This window comes from Agelaius phoeniceus, chromosome 2 (assembly GCF_051311805.1).
Source record: "Agelaius phoeniceus isolate bAgePho1 chromosome 2, bAgePho1.hap1, whole genome shotgun sequence".
NCBI lineage: Eukaryota > Metazoa > Chordata > Aves > Passeriformes > Icteridae > Agelaius > Agelaius phoeniceus.
In genome coordinates, this window is record NC_135266.1 from 38,333,065 (window position 1) to 38,353,405 (window position 20,341).

General features: G+C 36.8%; 1 protein-coding gene across 2 annotated transcripts in view; it reads right to left on the reverse strand.

The window, feature by feature from the left end:
* Nucleotides 1-20,341, reverse strand: part of TPP2 (tripeptidyl peptidase 2) — a 51,277-nt gene that overhangs the window by 6,707 nt on the left and 24,229 nt on the right. Inside the window, exons 18-28 of one of the 2 annotated variants that reach the window (XM_054655087.2) lie at nt 19,480-19,596; nt 17,811-17,911; nt 15,763-15,859; nt 15,328-15,465; nt 13,807-14,051; nt 13,528-13,606; nt 11,625-11,663; nt 4,933-5,084; nt 4,738-4,834; nt 3,744-3,874; nt 2,265-2,472 (exon numbers count right to left, since the gene is read on the reverse strand). In XM_054655087.2, coding sequence (XP_054511062.1) covers nt 2,265-2,472; nt 3,744-3,874; nt 4,738-4,834; nt 4,933-5,084; nt 11,625-11,663; nt 13,528-13,606; nt 13,807-14,051; nt 15,328-15,465; nt 15,763-15,859; nt 17,811-17,911; nt 19,480-19,596 — 1,404 coding nt within the window. The remainder of the gene's footprint in view (nt 1-2,264; nt 2,473-3,743; nt 3,875-4,737; nt 4,835-4,932; nt 5,085-11,624; nt 11,664-13,527; nt 13,607-13,806; nt 14,052-15,327; nt 15,466-15,762; nt 15,860-17,810; nt 17,912-19,479; nt 19,597-20,341) is intronic. The other variant, XM_077173511.1, reaches the window with a different exon arrangement.

Here is a 20,341-nt window from a genome sequence, read left to right on the forward strand (position 1 = left end):
ATATATAAAAAATTAGTGCAGTACTTAAATGCCTGATTTCCACCCTTTCTCAACCAGATGTTCCATCTTTTGAGTGCCAGTATTACACAGACATATCTACATAAAAGAAGAGCTCCACATTTTCATATCCAACACACTGCTTCAGAATAAGCTGGCTGTCTCTTAACAATTCTCCTTTGAAGGACATTCACACAAGGTCTATCCACTATATCTGACTTGGCTGCTCCACTTTCAATCTGTGCTGGTTTAGGATGGGCTAATTAATTTTCTTCACAGCAGCTGGTATGGGGCTTTGTTTTTTATTTGTGCTGCAAACAGTGTTGATAACTGAGAAATGTTTTAGCTGTTGCTGAGCAGTGCTTGCAGAGTCCAGACCTTTTCTGTATCTCATCCCACCGCACCAGTGGGAAGGCTGGTGGTGCACAAGGAGTTGGAGCAGATACAGCCAGGACAGCTGACCCCAACTGACCAAAGGGATATCCCACACCGTATGGCACCATACTCAGCATATAAAGCTGGGTAAGAAGGAGAAAGGGGGGAGCTTTAGAGTAATGGTGTTTGTCTTCCCAAATCATGGCTGCATCCAATGAAGCCTGGCTTTCCTGGAGATGGCTGAACACCTGCCAGCCCATGGGAAGTGGTGAATGAATTCCTTGTTTCATTTTGCTTGTGTGGAAGGCTTTTGTTTTACTAACTGTTTTTGCACCCTACAAGTAGCTCTGTAGGTCTCATAACAGTCAATCAGTTTAGACTTCAATTTGAGTAATAAAACTCAAAAAAGTAGGAAAAAGAAGACAAACATACTACATAAATAGGATGGAAGTTATTTCCATATTAAATACTACAAAAATCTAGAGAAGTTTTGATCTTTTAGTACCAATTTAACAATACACAAGAATCAATTTTCAGAGTAAAACTGAAATATACACTTTCATGAATCCATGGATAAGACAGTCAAAGAGAGAGGTTCCTAATCCATAGAACTCAAATCAGAGTTACTTATTCCAGGCTCAAAGCACAGAGCTCAGCAATGCTATCTGTCTTGAAATAAAAGCCAAAGAGTGAAACTCCCAACAAAATGTCTATATTGACATTCTTCCACTGAAATTATTTCCATCAGCTTTAAAAAAATAAAGAGCAGGAGACAGAAATAAACCAGGGGTTATTATACTGGAGCAAAGTACTGCATTTATAAACAGACAGCAAGAAAATCACGTGCCAAACAATATGATTGAAGCACAAAATCTGCTACCACATGATATTATCATCAGTTAATGATTAGAGGAAATATGCTGAAAAGATGTATGTGTACAAGGACATATACATTAAAGTGAGGAGGGTAAGCACCATCAACCTTCCTGACCAGGCCTCCACCTAAAGCACAAGTTCTTACAGGAAGTTTATCTACTGTCAAGGAAGTTAAATGCTTTATTTTGGTTTTTTTTTCTACTCTTGTAAGTTCTGCTTTCGTAACTATCTGAAGCACTTTGATAATTTTACATAATTATCAACAAATACCCTGGTCACTCCATCTTCCACTAAAACACAGCCAAATGTGACAGCTAAGTTCAGAAACTAATTAACATCAATAGCTCAAAAGTTAAAAATACAAAGTCATAACCTCTCTAAATTAAAAGCTACATAATTAATCACCTACAATGGATTTTTTTTCCCCTTCTGGAATTGCTGTGTTGAATGAAGGAGAAAAAAAATTCAGGTCTTGGGATCAGGAACTCTAAAATGACAGGGAAGTCTGTGCTAATATATATGTAAGTGTCGTTATTTCCAAGGGTTTCTTCCTTTACCTCTACAGACATTACTGACAGCAAAACACAAAACTTCTCTTGTCCATAGTGTGGAAGAGGCTACAGCATGCAGGACTGAACAGGGTGGAGTGCTGCACACCTCTGTGTGTACAGCTACAAGAGCGCAGAGGTTAATCGAAAATATTCCCTGGAAAGTACAGAAAGAAGCAATTCAATAAAGGAAGCAGCTTTTTTGTGGAAATCTGGTACTGTCTTACACCCTTCCCTTAACCTCTACATTCACTTGAACAGAGATGGGCTTACCACGGATTTGACAGGCTTGGCAAAATCTCTGTGGAAAAAGGTCATAAAGGAAGCACAATGCACAGGGGAGACATCATGGCAAAGTAGAAGAGAGGAATGTACAAGGCTGTGCACACAAAGGCAGTGCATCATTCCAGAAGAAACCATCAGAAAACCCAACATGCAAATGAAAAAAAACCTGCTCTGGTCTCTTACCTTGCTGTCAGAAAGGTCAGTCCATTTTGTTGTTTCCCAGAATGTCTCTGTCAAAGCTTCTGAGCAGCTTTCATGATCCTCATCTTTGCCTTCTGCATCACTGGAAGCAGCCCCTTCTTGGGTCTGCAGATGAAGAAGTTGGTCAGCCAACGCACTTCCCTTTCGACAAAGTGCATCCACTAAAGTACTCTTCTGTTTTTCCATTTCACTAGGGAGGAAAAAAAAACAGTGTGAAAAACATTTAGAATCTTTTGTAGATGCTGCCTTAAGAACAGAAACAGTACTGACTCAGTTTAAGCTAAAAAAGTTTACAGTCATGAGTACACACAAGGCTATTTACTATAAATTAAACTAACCATAAAAGATTACCCAAAGACACCTATGCATTAAAGATACTCAATCATTCTTCTAAGTATGAAATGCCTTAGATGACTTAAGGCAAGGGCAACTCAGGATTCCAAAAGTATGTCAGCATCTAGAAATACAACTTTATAGTTCCTGGCATTATAAACAGAGTCAAATCCACCACTAATATAAGCAGATATAATTCTGCTGACTTCAAAGGAATTGCATCCATTTAAAGCACCATTGAATTTGGCGTTCAATTTCAGATGTTATATTCAAAACACATGACCTAATGGATCAACTTACCAAGAAATGTTTAGAATTAAGTTTATTATGTCAAGGCTTTGCTTTTATATCACCAATTCTAGAATTACACAAAAATCTGGATTCAGGATAGCTAGAACATATGGACTAGCTTTACAACTGAAATCTGATATTTTATAGATAATCCACAAAGATGCATCTCCCATTTTAAGGGCCTAATATTCAGAGCTGCTGTTCTGTTACTAAAACAGCACCATGCTACACACAGCAAAATCCATCACTTATTCTCCAGACTAAGGTGTCACCTTCAAAACATTATCTTCCTAAGGATATACATGGTAATAGTACAGAGGAACAATTTGAAACTAAAGAACAATGGGTCTCAAATACTCTGCAGCATGGTCATCATGTTTTTCACAAATGAAATCTCTTGCAAGCAAGCAGTTATTTCCTCGTCTGATACAAATTTTGTCTTCAAATACAGATAGGAAAGGTTGCAAAATATAAAGAAAAGGCAAGTAGCATTCAAAACACATATTTCTACTAATACTCCAGTGGTCCCTCTGAGCTTAGACAAAGCTTGATACAACAATTTAAAATCCCATTTTTCTGATATATTTAAATCCTGAAAGAATCCTTGTTTATTTTATTGAATAAATAAAAAAATGGAAGTTTCAGTGTCCCTGCATTCTGGAAATATAAGAAGAGAACACAACAATTGTGTCGTCATATTTGAAATTGTGTGTGAGCCACAAAAAAAAATAATACAAGTTATCAAAAAAATCGCAGTCATTCCATTTCTTGCATGCAGAGACAAAGTACATAGACTACAGAAATAGGATGCAGGAAAATTATTTACTGGGTAGGTACTTTTTTATAGTAGTTGCATCAGGCCTGGGATCGGTCTTCATGGCAAAATATACTGCTAATGCTGTTTGATCAATATGAGAGATTACTGTATTTGCAGCTTCAACAATTTCATCAAGTCTTTTCATTCGTTCCTAAAAGAAGAATATAAAGATGTTCAGCACCATAAAATTGCTTCATTGTTGATTCTACTAAAATTAGGGTGATTGCAAAGCTATGCAAAAATAACATTTGATCATTCAATATGTTCTTCTCTCCATTTCGTTCAAATTTTGCTCAAAACACCCTGGAAAGTCTTCAAGATTTCCTGCATACTTAGTCTATTTCACTGAAAACAAACTGTGAAATATGGTTGGAGGTTGGAATATGCAAAATGCAGAGTTTACAGAAAGAAAATCACCTTTCAGTACAAAGAGTACTTTTGTAAAATGTAGCAGTTACTCAATTCAGAAATAAATATAAAATCAGACTGAAATAAAAAGAAAAATATTCAAGCTAGTGGCATATGCACAAAGGTGTTTGTTCTCAAGATGAAAAAAAAACCACATGCAAACTCTTCTGTTGACAGCTCCCATTTTTGAGGACAGTAATGGAAACTAGATTTAGCTGTGTCACTTTAGGGGGTTACTGTCCTCAGCTGTCTGAGTCATGCTGCTAGGAGAAATTACCAGACCAGAAGAGAAACAGAATAGGATGTGTGTTTGTCTCAGTAGGCACCATTCAGAAGAAAACTGTTGTAGACTACATAAGCATGAAAACTTAAAATGTGTTTAACTGAACAAGGCATAACTTGATGAACAAACACACTTTGGTTAGGCATAGTTTCTTTTATTCTGCCATGGAATTAAGTAAATCACAGTCAAGGGAGGTACCTGTTACCTAATTAGAAATTTCTGCTTTTTAATACTGCATACAGTCACTTCAAGTTCAAATGTGCACAAAGGAAGAGTTGTTAGGGTGTATTGAGACAAATCAAGCTTAAGAAGTGTTAAATGACCTTTTCAGAATCCAGCTGATGAAGTCTTGCAACATACAGAGGAAGATGATTAGGAAATGCTTCTTTCAACTCACTATACATGTCAGTGGTATCCAGCCTAGAAGAGAGGAGGATATAGCATTAAAGTACAGATTCAGAGTATTTTTGTGAACTTCAACCTGCTTCAAGCTTGTGTAGTAATGACAGCAGACATACTTGGTCATCCACTGTATTTTTAGGTCTCTTAGAGCTTCAGCAAATTCTTCTTTTGCATCTTTTTCTTTTTCCTGTTCTTTTTCTTTCTCTTTGCTGCCATTTTTACTCTTCGATGGTGATGGTATCAGATGATAATGAACAGTAAGGACATCCTGGAGGTGGGAAAAGAGACACATACTCAGAGGGATACAGTACACTTTTTTTGATGTCATAAGAAAGCTAATCATAGCCAGCAACTACTCTGAGCTACACATACAGTGAGTAAGGGTTCTGAGAGCAAAGATATTAGACAGTAAAAATTCAGGAATTGCTTTAAGTTTTTATTCTAAGCAATGCAAATGTAAATATTAAAACAGCACACTAGGTGTAAGACGATAAAGCCTAAAATTTAGCTAATTTGACATTTTTACATTCACATAATTTTACATAATATTAGTTAGGGAATAAGGTAAGTAGTTTTCTGTTTGTTTGTTGATAAAAAAGCAAATAACTTGGTTAAAAGGATAAGGGAAAAAAGACAGAGATCCTATCCTACAAATCTGGCAATAAACAAATGAATAAAGATGGCTGAATTCTAAAAAATAGTACCATTGTAGGATAAACATGAAACATGTCACAGGATATGTTTATTACTCCCAAGAGACTATTTCTTTCATGTTCATACTGAATTAGCTGATACATCCAAAGTCAACTGATTTCCAGTTTGCTGCTGCAGACTTTCCAGTTTCACCTATATCTCAGTTCTAATTAAGTAGATACAATAGCAAGATTTTTTTTTAACCCTTAAATGATAGCATAGAAATATGACTATAGTTTGAGTTCATGCTACACTAGTCAATAACCACCATGAGAAAAACAATTACAGATATTTAAAAGGAAAATCCTAACTCAGACCATGTTCTTGAAGTCCATTTCCTGACAATTTACATATAAGTTTGCAAATAAGATAGCATTAGATTCTATCCACTGCTTCTAAAACATCAAACTGCTGGGTGAGGCCATTTGCTTGTTTTGGTTTTAATGCTGCAATCTTGACACAAGCCTTTCCCTGAACAGCAAGGGCACATGTCCCATTACTTTACATACAGGATACTTCACAGAGAAGATCATGTAAGTTTAAGTCCTCCAGATACCACTACTCTGTTGCAACATGGTGCAATATTTGAGCTGCATGCTCAATTACTATGGCAATTTAATTATTCTTACCAATTATTCCAGAATACATTTGTGGGAATGCTTCCCATAAACCAGGTCAGTGTTGTGTAGTAAAATGAACCCTTGTGTACAAAATGGAGTTAAAGTTACTGAAATAGCAAGTAAAATGGTGACAGAATTGGACTTCAACTCTACACTTCTGAAATATTAAAAAAACATACTGCAGAAAAATTTTATTTGAACCTAAAGTTCAAACAGACCAGCATCCTGCTGTGGGTTACTGAACACAATATTGGTAAAAGTGACTTTAATATTCCCTTAAAAAAAAATTTCCAGCTACTTAATATGAAATCACAGAATCACAACATGGACATTTAAATAATTTTTTTTGAGACCTAGTTCAGATAACTAATCTGCATTAAGGAACTATCCTGCACACATGCATTGCAAGTATGAAGTGAACAACCAGTGAATACATCTAAATGAGCCTCCAGTAAGACCTAGGCCAGAGCATAACATAACAGGTCATGGAAGTAAGTACATACAGAAAAATACAGAGGTCAGGAACATGGTGTGGGGTTCACTAAGGTAATTAGAACAGTAGAAAGCAACAATATAGTTCACTAATCAAACAAAACATTTTAAGAAGTCTAAGAAGCAAGTTCAGCACAAAAATCTTAATTTACAGTATCTTCTAAAAGATGTCTTCTATCGAGACTAGTATTTTCCTAAGAAAGAAACCTGCCTAAGAAATATTCTTCCAAGAGTTGGGAACTTCCTTTTTGAAAGTCCATTTTCATTTCACTTGGCAGTGTATTTTTGGAGTTATATATGTAGATGACCTCTGCATTCTCAAGCCTTGTCTATATGAGAAGGCTCTACAACTCTGGTTTGTTTCAAACCAAATATAATTGGATTAACAAAATCTCACTTACATGGATGAACACTTGCATTTTGAGAAACTAACCCTGTATAGCTAAACCATCAACAGTAAAAAGTCATCTCCCTGTTTTCTCACATAGGTACTTTTGGTCTCATGAGGTTCTGCAAGCCTTACAAGCTATGACCACTGAAAGGAAAACAATGAGCTTCAGACCCAGGCACCCTCCTCTCAAAAGAGCTTACAGAACAGACTTCACTACAGACCTCAAAATTATTTCATGGGATAAATAAAGTTTAGGTTATTATCACATTTAACTAACTATTAGAGGGCATTAAGAGGGACTGAAGGCATATTTATTTTATCTTCAAACACTAGGATCATTTATAACACTTGGCAACTCCCTAGGTATAGAAGATCTCAGAATGGCACTGTCATTGCCATTACAGAAACATTCATCATTAGAGAATAAGGAGAACAAAGGCAGCTTTTCACAAATCAACACTCCAATCTGTTTTCTTATTCGAATTTCTCTCTGACAGGAACAGAATTCCTAGAGTAGTGTACTGGATTTCATTTTATATATACCTATAAAAAGACAGAGAGCTATAGACAGAGAAAGACAGATTATCCACTGAAAAAATTTAGGGAAACTTTCAAATTTATCCTCTATAAAGATATGCAGCATTGAGAAATTGTGATGCATACAGGATATGCATTTTGGTCAGTGTACTCTGTGGAGTCTTGTAAGCCTCACTGGGTTAACTTTTAACTGAACTACAAACTACACACATAAACAAGCACAGTGCCATCAAAACACCTCTTAAAGAGCTTAATTAACAGTTAATTTGGCTTCAAGATTTCAATTTAGATTTCTGTCTGGTGTTCTACCACCTAGTACTTTATATGTAAAACACGTATAGAACTATTGTTATTTGTACTTCAAAGCTTTCATAGCAAAGCTAACCACAGGAAAAAAAGCTCCCTCTAGGAACACATCCCAGGTCTCATTTTCCATTTAATAAGTATCTTCAAATTAATGCCTATTTGCACATACAGATGAATATACATATGGAATTTGAATCTGTTTGAATCTGTTAAGATTCATACAATTTGTGCAGTGTTCCTTATTTTTGTGGCAACTCTCATTTAGTGGAAAATTAATAAAGCTTCTTGGAGCCACCAGGCAGGCTTACACAAAATTTTATCAGACACACACTTAATCCTATTTTTGAATGCCTCATGGTTAAACAGGGATAGTATCTTAATGCTCAAAGGAAGTCACCCTTTTATCTGACTTCACAGTGGTATTTATTAGTCTTCCACTACTACTTATCAATATTTGCATAATACATTTCATGCTTTAAACTGGAAGAAAGGATAGCAGAATAGGGAAAATGGTGTAGAAACTTTCATACCCTTGGCTAATTGTTACATACTGCTGTTCAAAAGCTGCATTATGTAAACCAACAAAAAAATCATTCTTACAGACCAAAAAAGTCAATGATATGTTTTTCATTCTAACTTCGTTCTGGACAAAGTTTGGAGACAAGGAGAAAAAGTAATCAGATTGCAACCGTGTTACAAATGAAAACAAAGACACCTGTTTATTATGTGGCAAGAGCCCCTTGACATTTTTGTACAGTATAAAAGAATTAACTATCTTTGGAAACCTAGGCTATTTGCTAGCATAACCACAAACTGCTTTTATGCAAAACAGAGATGCAGTCAGGTGGATTGACACCTGCTGAACATCCGGGCCCAGAGGGTGGTCAGTGACACACAGCTGGAGGTCAGTAACTAATTTTGTGCCCTAGGGGTCAATTCTGGATTGAACCCTGTCTGATGTCATCATTAGTTACCTGGATGATGGAGGCAGAAGGCACCCTCAGCACATTTGCTAGTGACACCAAAGTGGGAGGAGTGGCTGAGATGCCAAGGAGTCTGCTGCCATCCAGAGGGACCTCAAAAGGCTGCAGAAATGGGCTCAACAGGAGCCTCATGAAGTTCAACAAAGATAATTGCAAGAACTGGAAAAGAATAAATCCAGGCACACTACATGCTGGGGGCCATCCAGTAGGAAAGCAGCTTGGCATCCTGGTGGACACCAGGCTGAACATCAAACAGCAGTGTGCCCTTGTAGCAAAGAGGGCTACTAATCTTAGAAGAGGGCCTGGACCTATCTTTGAAAAATATGAAAAATCTACACATATTTTTTTGACTGACTCCATCGCTGCAGAAATATATAAACAAGTTTTCTGTGCTGGAAAACATCTTAACTGCATGTAAATCTATGACAGGGCAGGGTAAATACCAAAATTTTTAAACTAGGAAGGCCTTCGAGCTGCATTCTCAGCAAAATGCATTAATTATTGGAGCTCTTACAGAACAATGCCCTGAACTACACTGTGTTTTATTTCTCAGAATATGCCAAGTTGGAAGGGACCAAAGGATCATCAAGTCCAACTTCTGGCCCTGCACACACAGCACCATCCCCAAGAGTCACACCATGTGCCCAAGAGTATTGTCCAAACACTTCTTCAACTTTGTCAGGTTGATGCTGTGACTTCTCTGGGGAGCCTGTTCCAATGTCCAACCACCCTGTGGGTGAGGAACCTTCTTCTAATATCCAACCTAAATCTCCCCTGACACAGCTTCAGGCCACTTCAGGTCCTGTCACTGGTCACCACAGAGAAGAGACCAGTGCCTGTGGCCCCACTTCCCCTCATGAGGAAGTTGCAGACTGCAATGAAGTCTCCCCTCAGTCTCCTCCAGGCTGAACAGTCCAAGTGACCTCAGCCACTCCTCATACAGCTTCCCCTCAAGGCCCTTCACAATCCTCATTACCCTCCTCTGGAGATTTTCTAATAGTTTAAAATCTTTCTGACGTTGGGGCACCCAAAACTGCACAGAATATTCAAGGTGAGACCACCCCAGTGCAGAGCAGAGCAGAGCAGAGCAGGACAGTCCCACTGGTGCTGCTGTGCCTGATGCTCCTCAGGACACGCTTTGGCCCTCCTGGCTGCCAGGGCACTGCTGACTCACATTCAATTTCCCATCAACCAGGATGTCCAGGCCCCTTTCCATGGCACTGCTTTCCAGCCTCTCATTCCCCAGTCTGTACTGTACATCCAGGGTTGGCCCAGCCCAAGTGCAGAATCCAGAACTTTCCCTTCCTGAATTTCCTATGGGCTGTGATTGCCCAGCTCCAGATTTTGTCAAGGTCTCTCTGCAGGGCCTCCCTGCCTTTAACAGCTCCTCCCAATTTAGCATTGTCTGCGGACTTGCTGAGTATCCCTTCCAGTCCTGTGTCCAACTTGTTATGAAGGTGCTGAAGAGCACAGGGCTGAAGATGGAGCCCTGAAGAAATCCACTAGTTTATCTGCTGCTAGTACACTGATGAGTAACAGATGGAAATAACAAGAAGGACCGCTTTTATTTTGGCTTGGGTGGTGTTAGGGCTCAGATCTGAAAACAAATCTCTGTTCTAGAACCAAAGATGAAAAAAATCAATGAAAAAAAAAAAACCCAAAAAACCACAACCTCTTGAATCTGTTTAATAGGTTTTGTTATTCAAATTCTATTATTATTATAGTTTAATTCCCTTGTTAGAGATTCACTTAGTGAAGATCTTATACCCTATTTATCGGGAAGTCATGCACTCACATGGAATTTTAAATTATCTTTCTGAAAGCGATTTGTGGGATTTTCAGGTATGAAAATAAAACTCAGCAACATACACTAAAATCCTTCTTGGAAAGCCTAATCTCATTCCTTCCAGGTTATTACACCAAAATGAGACTAAGTTAGCAGCTTACTATTCACAGAATAACGGAGTATGACTATAAACTATGTTATTCACAGTTGTTCTCAACAAGAATCCTGGCTAATCTGCATGTCACTCCAGAACAAAGTACTTTGAAATCAACAGAAAGTAAATACCTTTACAACTTAAGAACAAGAAAAAACCCAGTAACCGTAAGTAGGTAGCTTAGTGAAATATATTTTTGCATTTTTTTAAACAAACTGGTTTACACTGACTGCTGGTAAAATATTGTATTATCTGACGTGACAATACAAGAAGGAACAATACTAAACACTGTTACACTAAAAGTCAACCCCTCTCTAAACTATCTGGTACATGTTCCAAAATTCATTCTGTGAAAACTACTACCTGCTACGTGACTGTATAAACTCTAGCTTCCTTGTATGTTTTTTATGACTGTAAAGAAGACAACTATCAATTTAGTAGACTGGGAATACAGTTAGAGATTTAATTATTCAATTTGAAGTTCATATTTGATTCTCAATCTGCAGACAGAATAGGCAGAAACACTTGCCACAAAAAATCTTGACCACAAACAGTGAACATTCCTGAGTATTTAAGAACAAGAAAAATTGCAGATCACTAACAGCACATGCATTTTTCCAGCACTTATGGCAGAAGTATACAGATGCTCACGTGCCTCTCAGCTATGTGTTACAGTAGTGTTTTGTCATTCTACCAGTAAACATACTTAAGGTGCTGAAGTAAATAACTGAGGTCTAAGCAGGTAGATGAAGGAGACAAATTAAAAACCAAGACTGGTAGACAAATTCTTTAAGTCATATGCAAAAAGACTTCAGTATATCTTTTTCAAAAACTAACATTCAGTACCTTTTTAAATTTTCCTTGTCGCTTTGCTGCAGACTGCCCCTGGGAGTTAGAATAACATACTGTAAGAAAACATGCACACACCACACAGGATGGAGACACCTTCTCTGTACAATTACAGTTATACTTCCAACCTACAGATTTCCAACTTTTAGAGATTCACATGTATGATCAAACATGCTCTTAAAGCATGCTCTTTCAGGTTTTTATAATCAATAAACCAATGCATCACTGTATATACGATCCATTACTCCTGCAATATAAGCAAGTGTTGTTAACCACTTAGCTTCAATAAATAAATTACAGAAATTCAGCCTCAGAATTTTAGATTTTAGACTGTTCAGTGGCATTGTTCTCTTTCATAGTAAATACAGACAAATTAGATACATTTTCCCTTACCTTGCATCCACTCACTGACTTAGAGACAACTTTGCTGCCTAGTCCTCCTTTTTTGTCTCCTGGTACATATTGAGGTTCACTAAAGGCAGCAGAAAGTATCAATTGCTATTTGATACCATCCTTTTTCCATTGAAATATGACCATAACAATAATGCCTTTGGCTATGACATGAGGAACATCTCAGCTGGAATTTCTTCCTGTGTAAGGTCTTAAGTATTCTCTATCATATGAAATTTGACAGGCTGTATCTACCTATCTCCTGCTTCCTATCCCAGAAACCACTGTATATAGCCACTTAGTCTGGTTTTAAAATAAAATATGCAAGATTGCAACCAATAGTTCAAGGAAGTGCACAATTCTAGCTAGGGAAACTAAATTATCATGGATTTCATAAAAGCACACTTGCAACCTTGCAGGTATCACAAAAATATTAAACTAGGTATTTTAGAGCTCCTAGTTACTGGGTTTTTCCTCACTGATAAATAAATTCTCGTAATACATTATCATCTGCAGTTACATACAATCTGCCCCAAAAGTACAACCATTTAGATTGAATTAACTTAACTTTTATGCTTAACAATATCTAAAGGTACATGCCAACCTACTCTCAGAAACTTATTTTCTATGAAGACATACTCTAGTTTTATACATGTTGTTCAGCCACATCTAGTGGTATATGCACATAGATCAACTATCACTGAGTACTAACAATCATCAGGATTGACTAAAATTTAGTCTCAGGCTTACCATCTGTTTAAAAACAGCTAAGGGCATCTTCTAAGCACTGTAGCACCAGATACACAGAAAAGTGACAGTTACTATAATCACTGTTGCATCACAGAGTCATACAAGTTAAAAAATATTTTTCACAGGGTGCTGTGTTATGAGCAAAAAAAATCTTTCATTTTTTTATTAGCCTCACACACAGAGATCTTATACCATTCTGTTGAAGCATACAATCATACCAGTGGTTGACAACAACAGTGTGTAGCAGGTAAGAAAATCTGTTTATGCATTTGAGTCAGCAAAATTCCTATTACTTGGTAACAGTAACATATATGTGTTTAGAAAGCACATGTTTCTGCTGAATATTGCATGCATGCAACAAAGAGTATTACAGAACCAACAAGCACATAACAATATATGCATGTATTTTTCATTCAAAAATTACATTAAGCTAGGGAGTTACATAAGGTCAATTTTAAAGCCTCCACACCAACAAGAAAGCAGTTGCTTCTAGAAATAAAAGATTTTAGAGCAAAACAATTAAAACTCAAAATTTAGAAAATGCAATTAAATTTGAATTAGAAGATGAAAACAATAATAGAACTACTTAGAAGTTATGCTGACTTTAGAATGAAACAACTGCTTCTAAAATGTATTATGTTACCAAACCTAATGCTCTTTAAAGTACTAATCCCATACATTACAGCACTTCCTGGCATGCAATTTGCTTGCTAGAAAAAAAATTCAGAAAAAACCCCCGTCATCCATTCCATATACTCACAGCTTTCTTTCCAAGTTCTGTTTTAGACAGAGTAAGACTTCCTGCAAGATAACATCCTGGTCCTGCTCCTTTAGGTATTCTGTTCAAAGAAAGTAAGTCCAGTGTTAAAACCAGGTTCACTAAGGTTCCATGGAAACTCAATAAAGACACCTAACAGGGAAAGAGGAACACGAGGAATAACCAAGCCTGGACAGGCAGACACTATTAAAGTATCATTTTAGGGAGGTGCAGAGGCAGCTGCCTAGATACAGATGAGAAAATCAACACTTTGTAACTTACTTGTCATCAGGCAGGGATGTAACAAAGAATGGCTGACTGTGTTTCGGTGGTAATGTCAAACTGTTGGATTTCTTCTTCCCTAAGAGAGCAAGGCTATGGTTTTCATAAATATCTAAGCTCAAGGTACTAGAGAGCCTATGAGAAACAATGAATGGCAGGTCTTTGATGCGATCCAGCTCACTGTTCTGCTCATGACGAATTTGTAACCGAATAGTGTAATCTCCTTTTTCCAGTTTCACAGAATACTGAAAGAAAGAAGTTCTCATAAATGCCAAGATTCAATATTTTACCATTAATAAAAAAAGCTTCCAAACCCCAGAAATAAGACTGTCATGTTTTGAAAGCATTCTTTAATTTTTAGCAAGCTGACAGGGCAACACATGTCTGCACACATTCCAGCAACAGTATGCTAAGTCTCCTTTCTGATACTGCTACACTAAAACAGAAAGCAGCCCCAAGTAGAAAGGAACAACTCAGAACTACCCTGCTCCTAGAATATCCCTCTTCCTGGCTAGGGAGTGATGCTTCCTGTTGGTATTTTTTCTGGATTAAATAATTTAGAGTTGTTTTAGAATCATCCTATGATGCACAACACCAGAGATTTACAGCATGATAGTCCACCAGGTCTAAATAACAAAGCACTAGGGTGATGCTTAAATTTTATATTATCTTAACAATTCAGGTTAAGGAACAGAAGCTTACACAATGCAATTTCCAAAAATAATTTATAAACTGTAAGGCATGTCTCTTGAAACTATCTTTTGTACACTTCCAGAATAATCAATCTATCAAAATTACCATTACATTGATGATGTTCCACTGTGATTTTATATTGGTAAAATGTAGTTTCAAACAAAAAATTATGAATAATGTTTATTTTACAACTTTTTTTCCTTTTTTAAATGTTTTTTTTTTTATTTCTCCCTACTTCTCCCATGATCCAGGCACACAGTCTGTTAAGGCAGAAAGACATTCCCGCAGAGGGTAGAGTATCTACAAGGGTTGTGCTAAAAACTTCTCTTTCAAGGATGGCAACGGGAAGCAAACAAAGCTGAAGTACTAAAAAGGCTGTCTGAAGATATCAACAGCACAGAGGACAGTGCTCATGAATACAGAAGCCCCTGCTCTATCAGCACACAAGTCAGACCTTTCCACCCTGCATAGAAAAGTTTAAGGTACTGTCTTTGTAAAAAAACAAAACAAAGAACAACATGATTTTGAACTCATTTCTTGAAAAGCACCAGACAAAATCACAAGAAATCAGAAGTTAACAGCTTTTCCTCTTTCTCCTTCTGCAGGAGAGAAAAGAAAAAAATAATGTTCTATTTCATGGACACTTACGTTTTTTGGATACAAATACATCATCACTGAACCTTGTATGACTTCTTGTGACTACATAAGAACATTAGAATTATGCATCAGGAAATGTAAAGAGCTAACAGGAGGCCTTGAAGGTAAAAAAAATGAACCTTTTTAGAGTCTTCAGCAAAAAGAAGGTAAAATAAATACATTACTCTGTACCTGGTGTGGATAGGCATCTCCTGAACCCATCTGTCTTTTGTTCTGGTCAAAAATAATCCAGAGCTGACTATCAAATTCAGATTCATACAACAATTCACAAAGAAGTGGACAGCTTGGAGTTACTTCTCCACTCTTAGGCTATTAAAAGAAAGGTAAAAGCATTTAAACTACTACAGAAAAAAACAAATACAATCCTTAGATACATATTCAAAAAGATAACTGTAGCATGTTTCAAACAACAGTAGCATGAACTGTAGCATGTTTCAAACAACAGTAGCTTTTAAAGCGGACCAAATCAGAATTTTGACTGTAGGGAGCCTAGAGTGTGACTCCAGACCTCCTTTCTGAGAGAAAGCTAGTTAAAATTAAGACCTGATTAAAGAAAACATGATGTGTTTAATAACTTTAAAAAAACCCAACTAACATAACCCTTACCTGATGGAAGTTATAGGTCAAAATCATCTCATACAGTTGACGATTATTTGGTAAAATATCTCTGGATCCCAAAGGTTTTATTTTTGCACTCACTGGTCTGCAGTTAAACAACAAAAGGTTCTCTTGAGAAACATGTATCCTCTATCAAAATTTGTCTTGCTTAAGTAGAAGCATGTTCTGAGATACAACTGAATTCAGCACATGCCATAATATTTCATATATTGTAACTATCCAAGCAGCATTAATTCCTCAGTTAAAATTATTGTCAGTCCAAAAAACAAGGTTTAGTGACACTACAGACACTGCCAAAAACAAAAGGAAAACAATGTAGTAGGCATGTCTAAATGCTCAAAATTAAAGGCCATTAAGTTTAAGAGAAAAAAAATCAGGTTACATTTCTAGTATCCATGCTGAAATCAATACTTGTCTTCATAACTGATTAACGGCACTGCAATTAGAAGACAGAACAATTGATAATTCCTTTTTATAGAAGGTTGTGTCTTCAGAGAATGTAAGAAGCCTCACAGTAACCTGAGTAGTAACACAGAAAAAAGTACACTACAGAGTGTGTATATTAAGTCAGACACACTTGGGAAAAGCAGTCGAAGTTCAGGGTAGCCAAACATTTTAGACCTTAAACATCAAAAAATGTAAACAAAATAATAATGATATAGGAAAAATCTAAGCTTCAGAGATAAAAAATAGCAGAATCAGGGTGGTCTGGCATCATTTAAGTTTACCTTTCATTTATTAAATCAGATAACCTCTAACTACATGATGAGAATTTGTCTCTAAGGTTCTGCCAGCTCTTTCACTGTCCAAGAAGGGCACAAACTAGTCACCCAGTAAGATATGGTGCTGGGTCAGACCACAAGTCTGCTTAACCCAGGTTTCCTAGTCTGGCAGACACTGGATAGACTGCTGACAGAAGTCTTAAGAACTGAGTAATACCACATATGACATGATATGTCTCCCTAACATTCACCCTGCCTCGAAGCATTTGAAACAAGAGACAGAATGAAAAGCCATTCAGTAATTCTCTCTGTCATGACTCATTAGTTCATTCAAGAGATACTATTCCTGCCTTGATTTAAATACATAAGTATTTATCCATAGTTTACTTAATTGCAGTTCATTTACTGTCAGATGAGGGAGTAAAGAGCACGTCCATTTTTCCAACCAACAATAAGGCAAATATTAAGGCACTGTTTTATTACCTCATTTACAGCACATCAAATGGATTATTTCTGAATCTAACATTAGGTGATACGTTCATTAAACTCCTGGCAATTCCAATTAGTCAATTCCAGTTACAAGTACCCAAAAGCCCCAGACAGAGCTAAAAGTCTCCACTCACAGGCCCAAATAATGGAAAACTTTGGATTACTGACCACTGTGAAATTATCTCAAAAGTACCACTTTATCCTTCTGAAGTGACCAGCTTTAATCACTGCTGCACTGTCTAGAAATTTTCCAGTAAAGTTTTTTCCCTAAATCAGCATGTGTTAAACTAACAAGGTAAACACAGCTTTCCCCAAAAAATCTCCACCATATTCTACAAAAATAGTTTAAATCAAGCAAGAGAGAGACGATGGTTTTCCCAGGCCAAAATTTGGCAGGATCCCAAGCAGCTGTTTAGGAAAAAAAAAAAAAAACAACAGGCCAAAAAAACCCCCAACAAAACAAAATGAAAAAACCAAAACAACAAATAGTAGCACATAATAACTCAAATACCTCTACAAATTTTTTTTTTTAGATATTAAAGTACCTTTTACGTCTAAGTGTCTGGAAGCAGTGGAATATTTTTGTAAATTTTTCTTCTTTCAAATTTGTTTAAGGAAAGTAATTTGTCTTGAAAAAGTCACCACAAAGAAGAGAATGCTGACGAATTATCTGATGCTGACAAATTAATTGATGCTTCCAAAGCTACTTTGAATTTGACAAGAATATTTTTGCAATCCTGAATTTCACTGCTAATGTGTTACTTTCTAAACTCTACGTATGAGCAGTTTTCCCAGTCTCCCAAAACAGTTCCCCAGAAACTCTACCTGAGTGTTTGAACCCAGCTTTTCAGATTTATGCATGGAGCGATATCTTCGTATTTCAACAGGGACTGAACATCAAACCGTACAATGCCTTCTGAAGCGTGCTAGAAGAAGAGTACAGAACAATTATGTTTCTGTGCACTTACAACAGCAGATGAGGACCACCTATTATGATCCTCAAAAATACAACATAAGCTGTAGTTATTTATACTTTAGCAAGTAATACTGTGTAATTTTGAAAGCGTCACAAGTGCATCTCTATTTTACAACAGCAGATAATACTGGGACTTGCAAAACTTATATAAATAAAACTTAAGTTCCAGTTGCTCTCATCTTTTCACTTCCTAATTTAAATACTTTGTACAGAACTAGTAAGTCATACTACAGGCAGGACTGCAATTGTTTGTGCATTTAGGATGATTTACCTTAAATATGTAATTCAATGTATACAATATAGAATATTAAAACAAGTATTTTGTGGTGCTTCCTAGGACTATTATTACAGAATAGATTAACTCTGAAAAAGACAAACAATACTGCATACATAGACTTGGTTATGGGCAAAATAATTCAAAAAGTTTATTTCTAGCAGTATCCCATGACAAAGACACTAGGATATGAACACAATTGAAATTTATTTTATGGAAGTTACTGGTGCTCAAAAAGAAACAGCAAGACTATTTGTATTCTCTTATTTTTCTGTGTCCATTATTCTTTTGGTACAATCCTGCTGGGCTGGGGGCAGCTTCTGTGCACACCATCACCAACAGCTTTTTCTTTTTCTGTTCTACCAGTTCAAGACCTGATACCTTAACACACTACCCACTCTTTCTTCCTCAGTTTATTCAGCTCTTAGAGCCTGAATACATCCAAATTCACCCACAGGAGAGCTACAATTTGCTCTGGCCTTTAGCTGAAAGAAAGGCAGAAGCCAAGACAGATTGGCATGCTGCTGCTTCATGCAGGTACCAGCTCTCAAAGAGCTCTCTCCTATGAGGGAGGCAGTGCCAAGCCAAAGCTGCATAGGACAGCAAAGAACACAGGACCAAGACAAAGTACTGTAGATATCACACAAACTTTTTTAAGCAACTTTTTCAATCCCTTAGTATTACAGACCATTAAGAATCATGACACAGCCCCACCCACTGTACCTTCAACTACCCTAAATGATGACTCAAGCCAATCCCCACATCTCAACAGAACACTGAATAGAAAATAAATTTTAAGGAAATTTTACTCTGAATATGGTATACAGAGTGCTGTTGTTTTAGCAATGGTAGTCTAGATATTTATGTACAAGAACTGTAGCCCCAGCAAAGTTTATTTACATAAAACACTTGGTACTGTAAGCATATTTATATTTTCAACCTTTTAGTATGTTTTATGTACTGATGTTGAGTTTAGATTTTTGGTTTGGTTTTGTTTTTCCTTTCTTTTTCCACTAGTGGTTTATAATGAAAAGGCATAGAAAAAATCATAAATAATAGTAACTGGCGTTTCTCTGGGACTGAACTCCAACTTACCAACTTTTAAGAGAGAACATGAAATTCTCATGTACAAAAATACTTTCACTGTTTCTAAAATCAGGCAAGAAAGAAGAAAAGCTGTTTTTTTTTTCTGAGAAACCATAGGATTTCACAGTAATTCAATATAAGCACTCTGGAAAACTTACCATGTTTAGCTGAGGAGCACCACAAAGCACACCATGGAAAGAAATTGTGTAATTAATGCTAACATCACTAAGGCTTGCCCACCACCGAGCAACACAAAATTCAATGGTTTTTCCAGCCTGGGTAACAAAAGCACAAAGTTAGACTCCAGCTCCCATCTTCCTCTTCTAGTGATCCCAGCCTCCCAAAACCCAACCAAAACAAAAAAGACAGTACAACTCAAAAAAGACTTCTTATGTCCAGTTTACTCCAATTGTACAGACTTGTAGAGTAACAAGACATTATACTTGTTCAGAAAACATGACAATTCCAACAAAACAGCATGACTGAAAAATGCTTCAAAACAAGGAGTACCAGGGTACACCCTACAGAGGAAGGTACTGCTTTTAAATGTTCTGTCTTCTATTCTTATCCCTCAAACTAGGCAGACAGGTTAGTTCATAGATCAGTTTCATGTGTGTTCCCTAAAAAACATGCATTAAAAAAAGAAATCTCACTCACTCTCTAAGTAAGATGACACAAAACTCGAGATGTTTGAGTTAGTTTTGGTTTTGCCTGGTTGGTGGGGTCTTCTGGGTTTTTCTTGTTTCGGTTTTTAAATAACATGACAAAATAATGTGTCAATGGGACCAACATAGCTTATGGTCCTCCACCTGATATTTCCACAGAGGGTAAGGGACTGAACTGCAGAGAAATTGTAACTACTCTTTGGCATTAGAGCTATACAACTAAACCTAAACCCCTGAACTGCTAGCTCATTCCCTGACTGTTTTGGACTCTTTGAGCTAGCATTATTCAAGCTAAGACTCCTGTACTAGGATGTATGAATGTGAGCCAGTCAGTTACCCCTGGCTTCAAGATGAA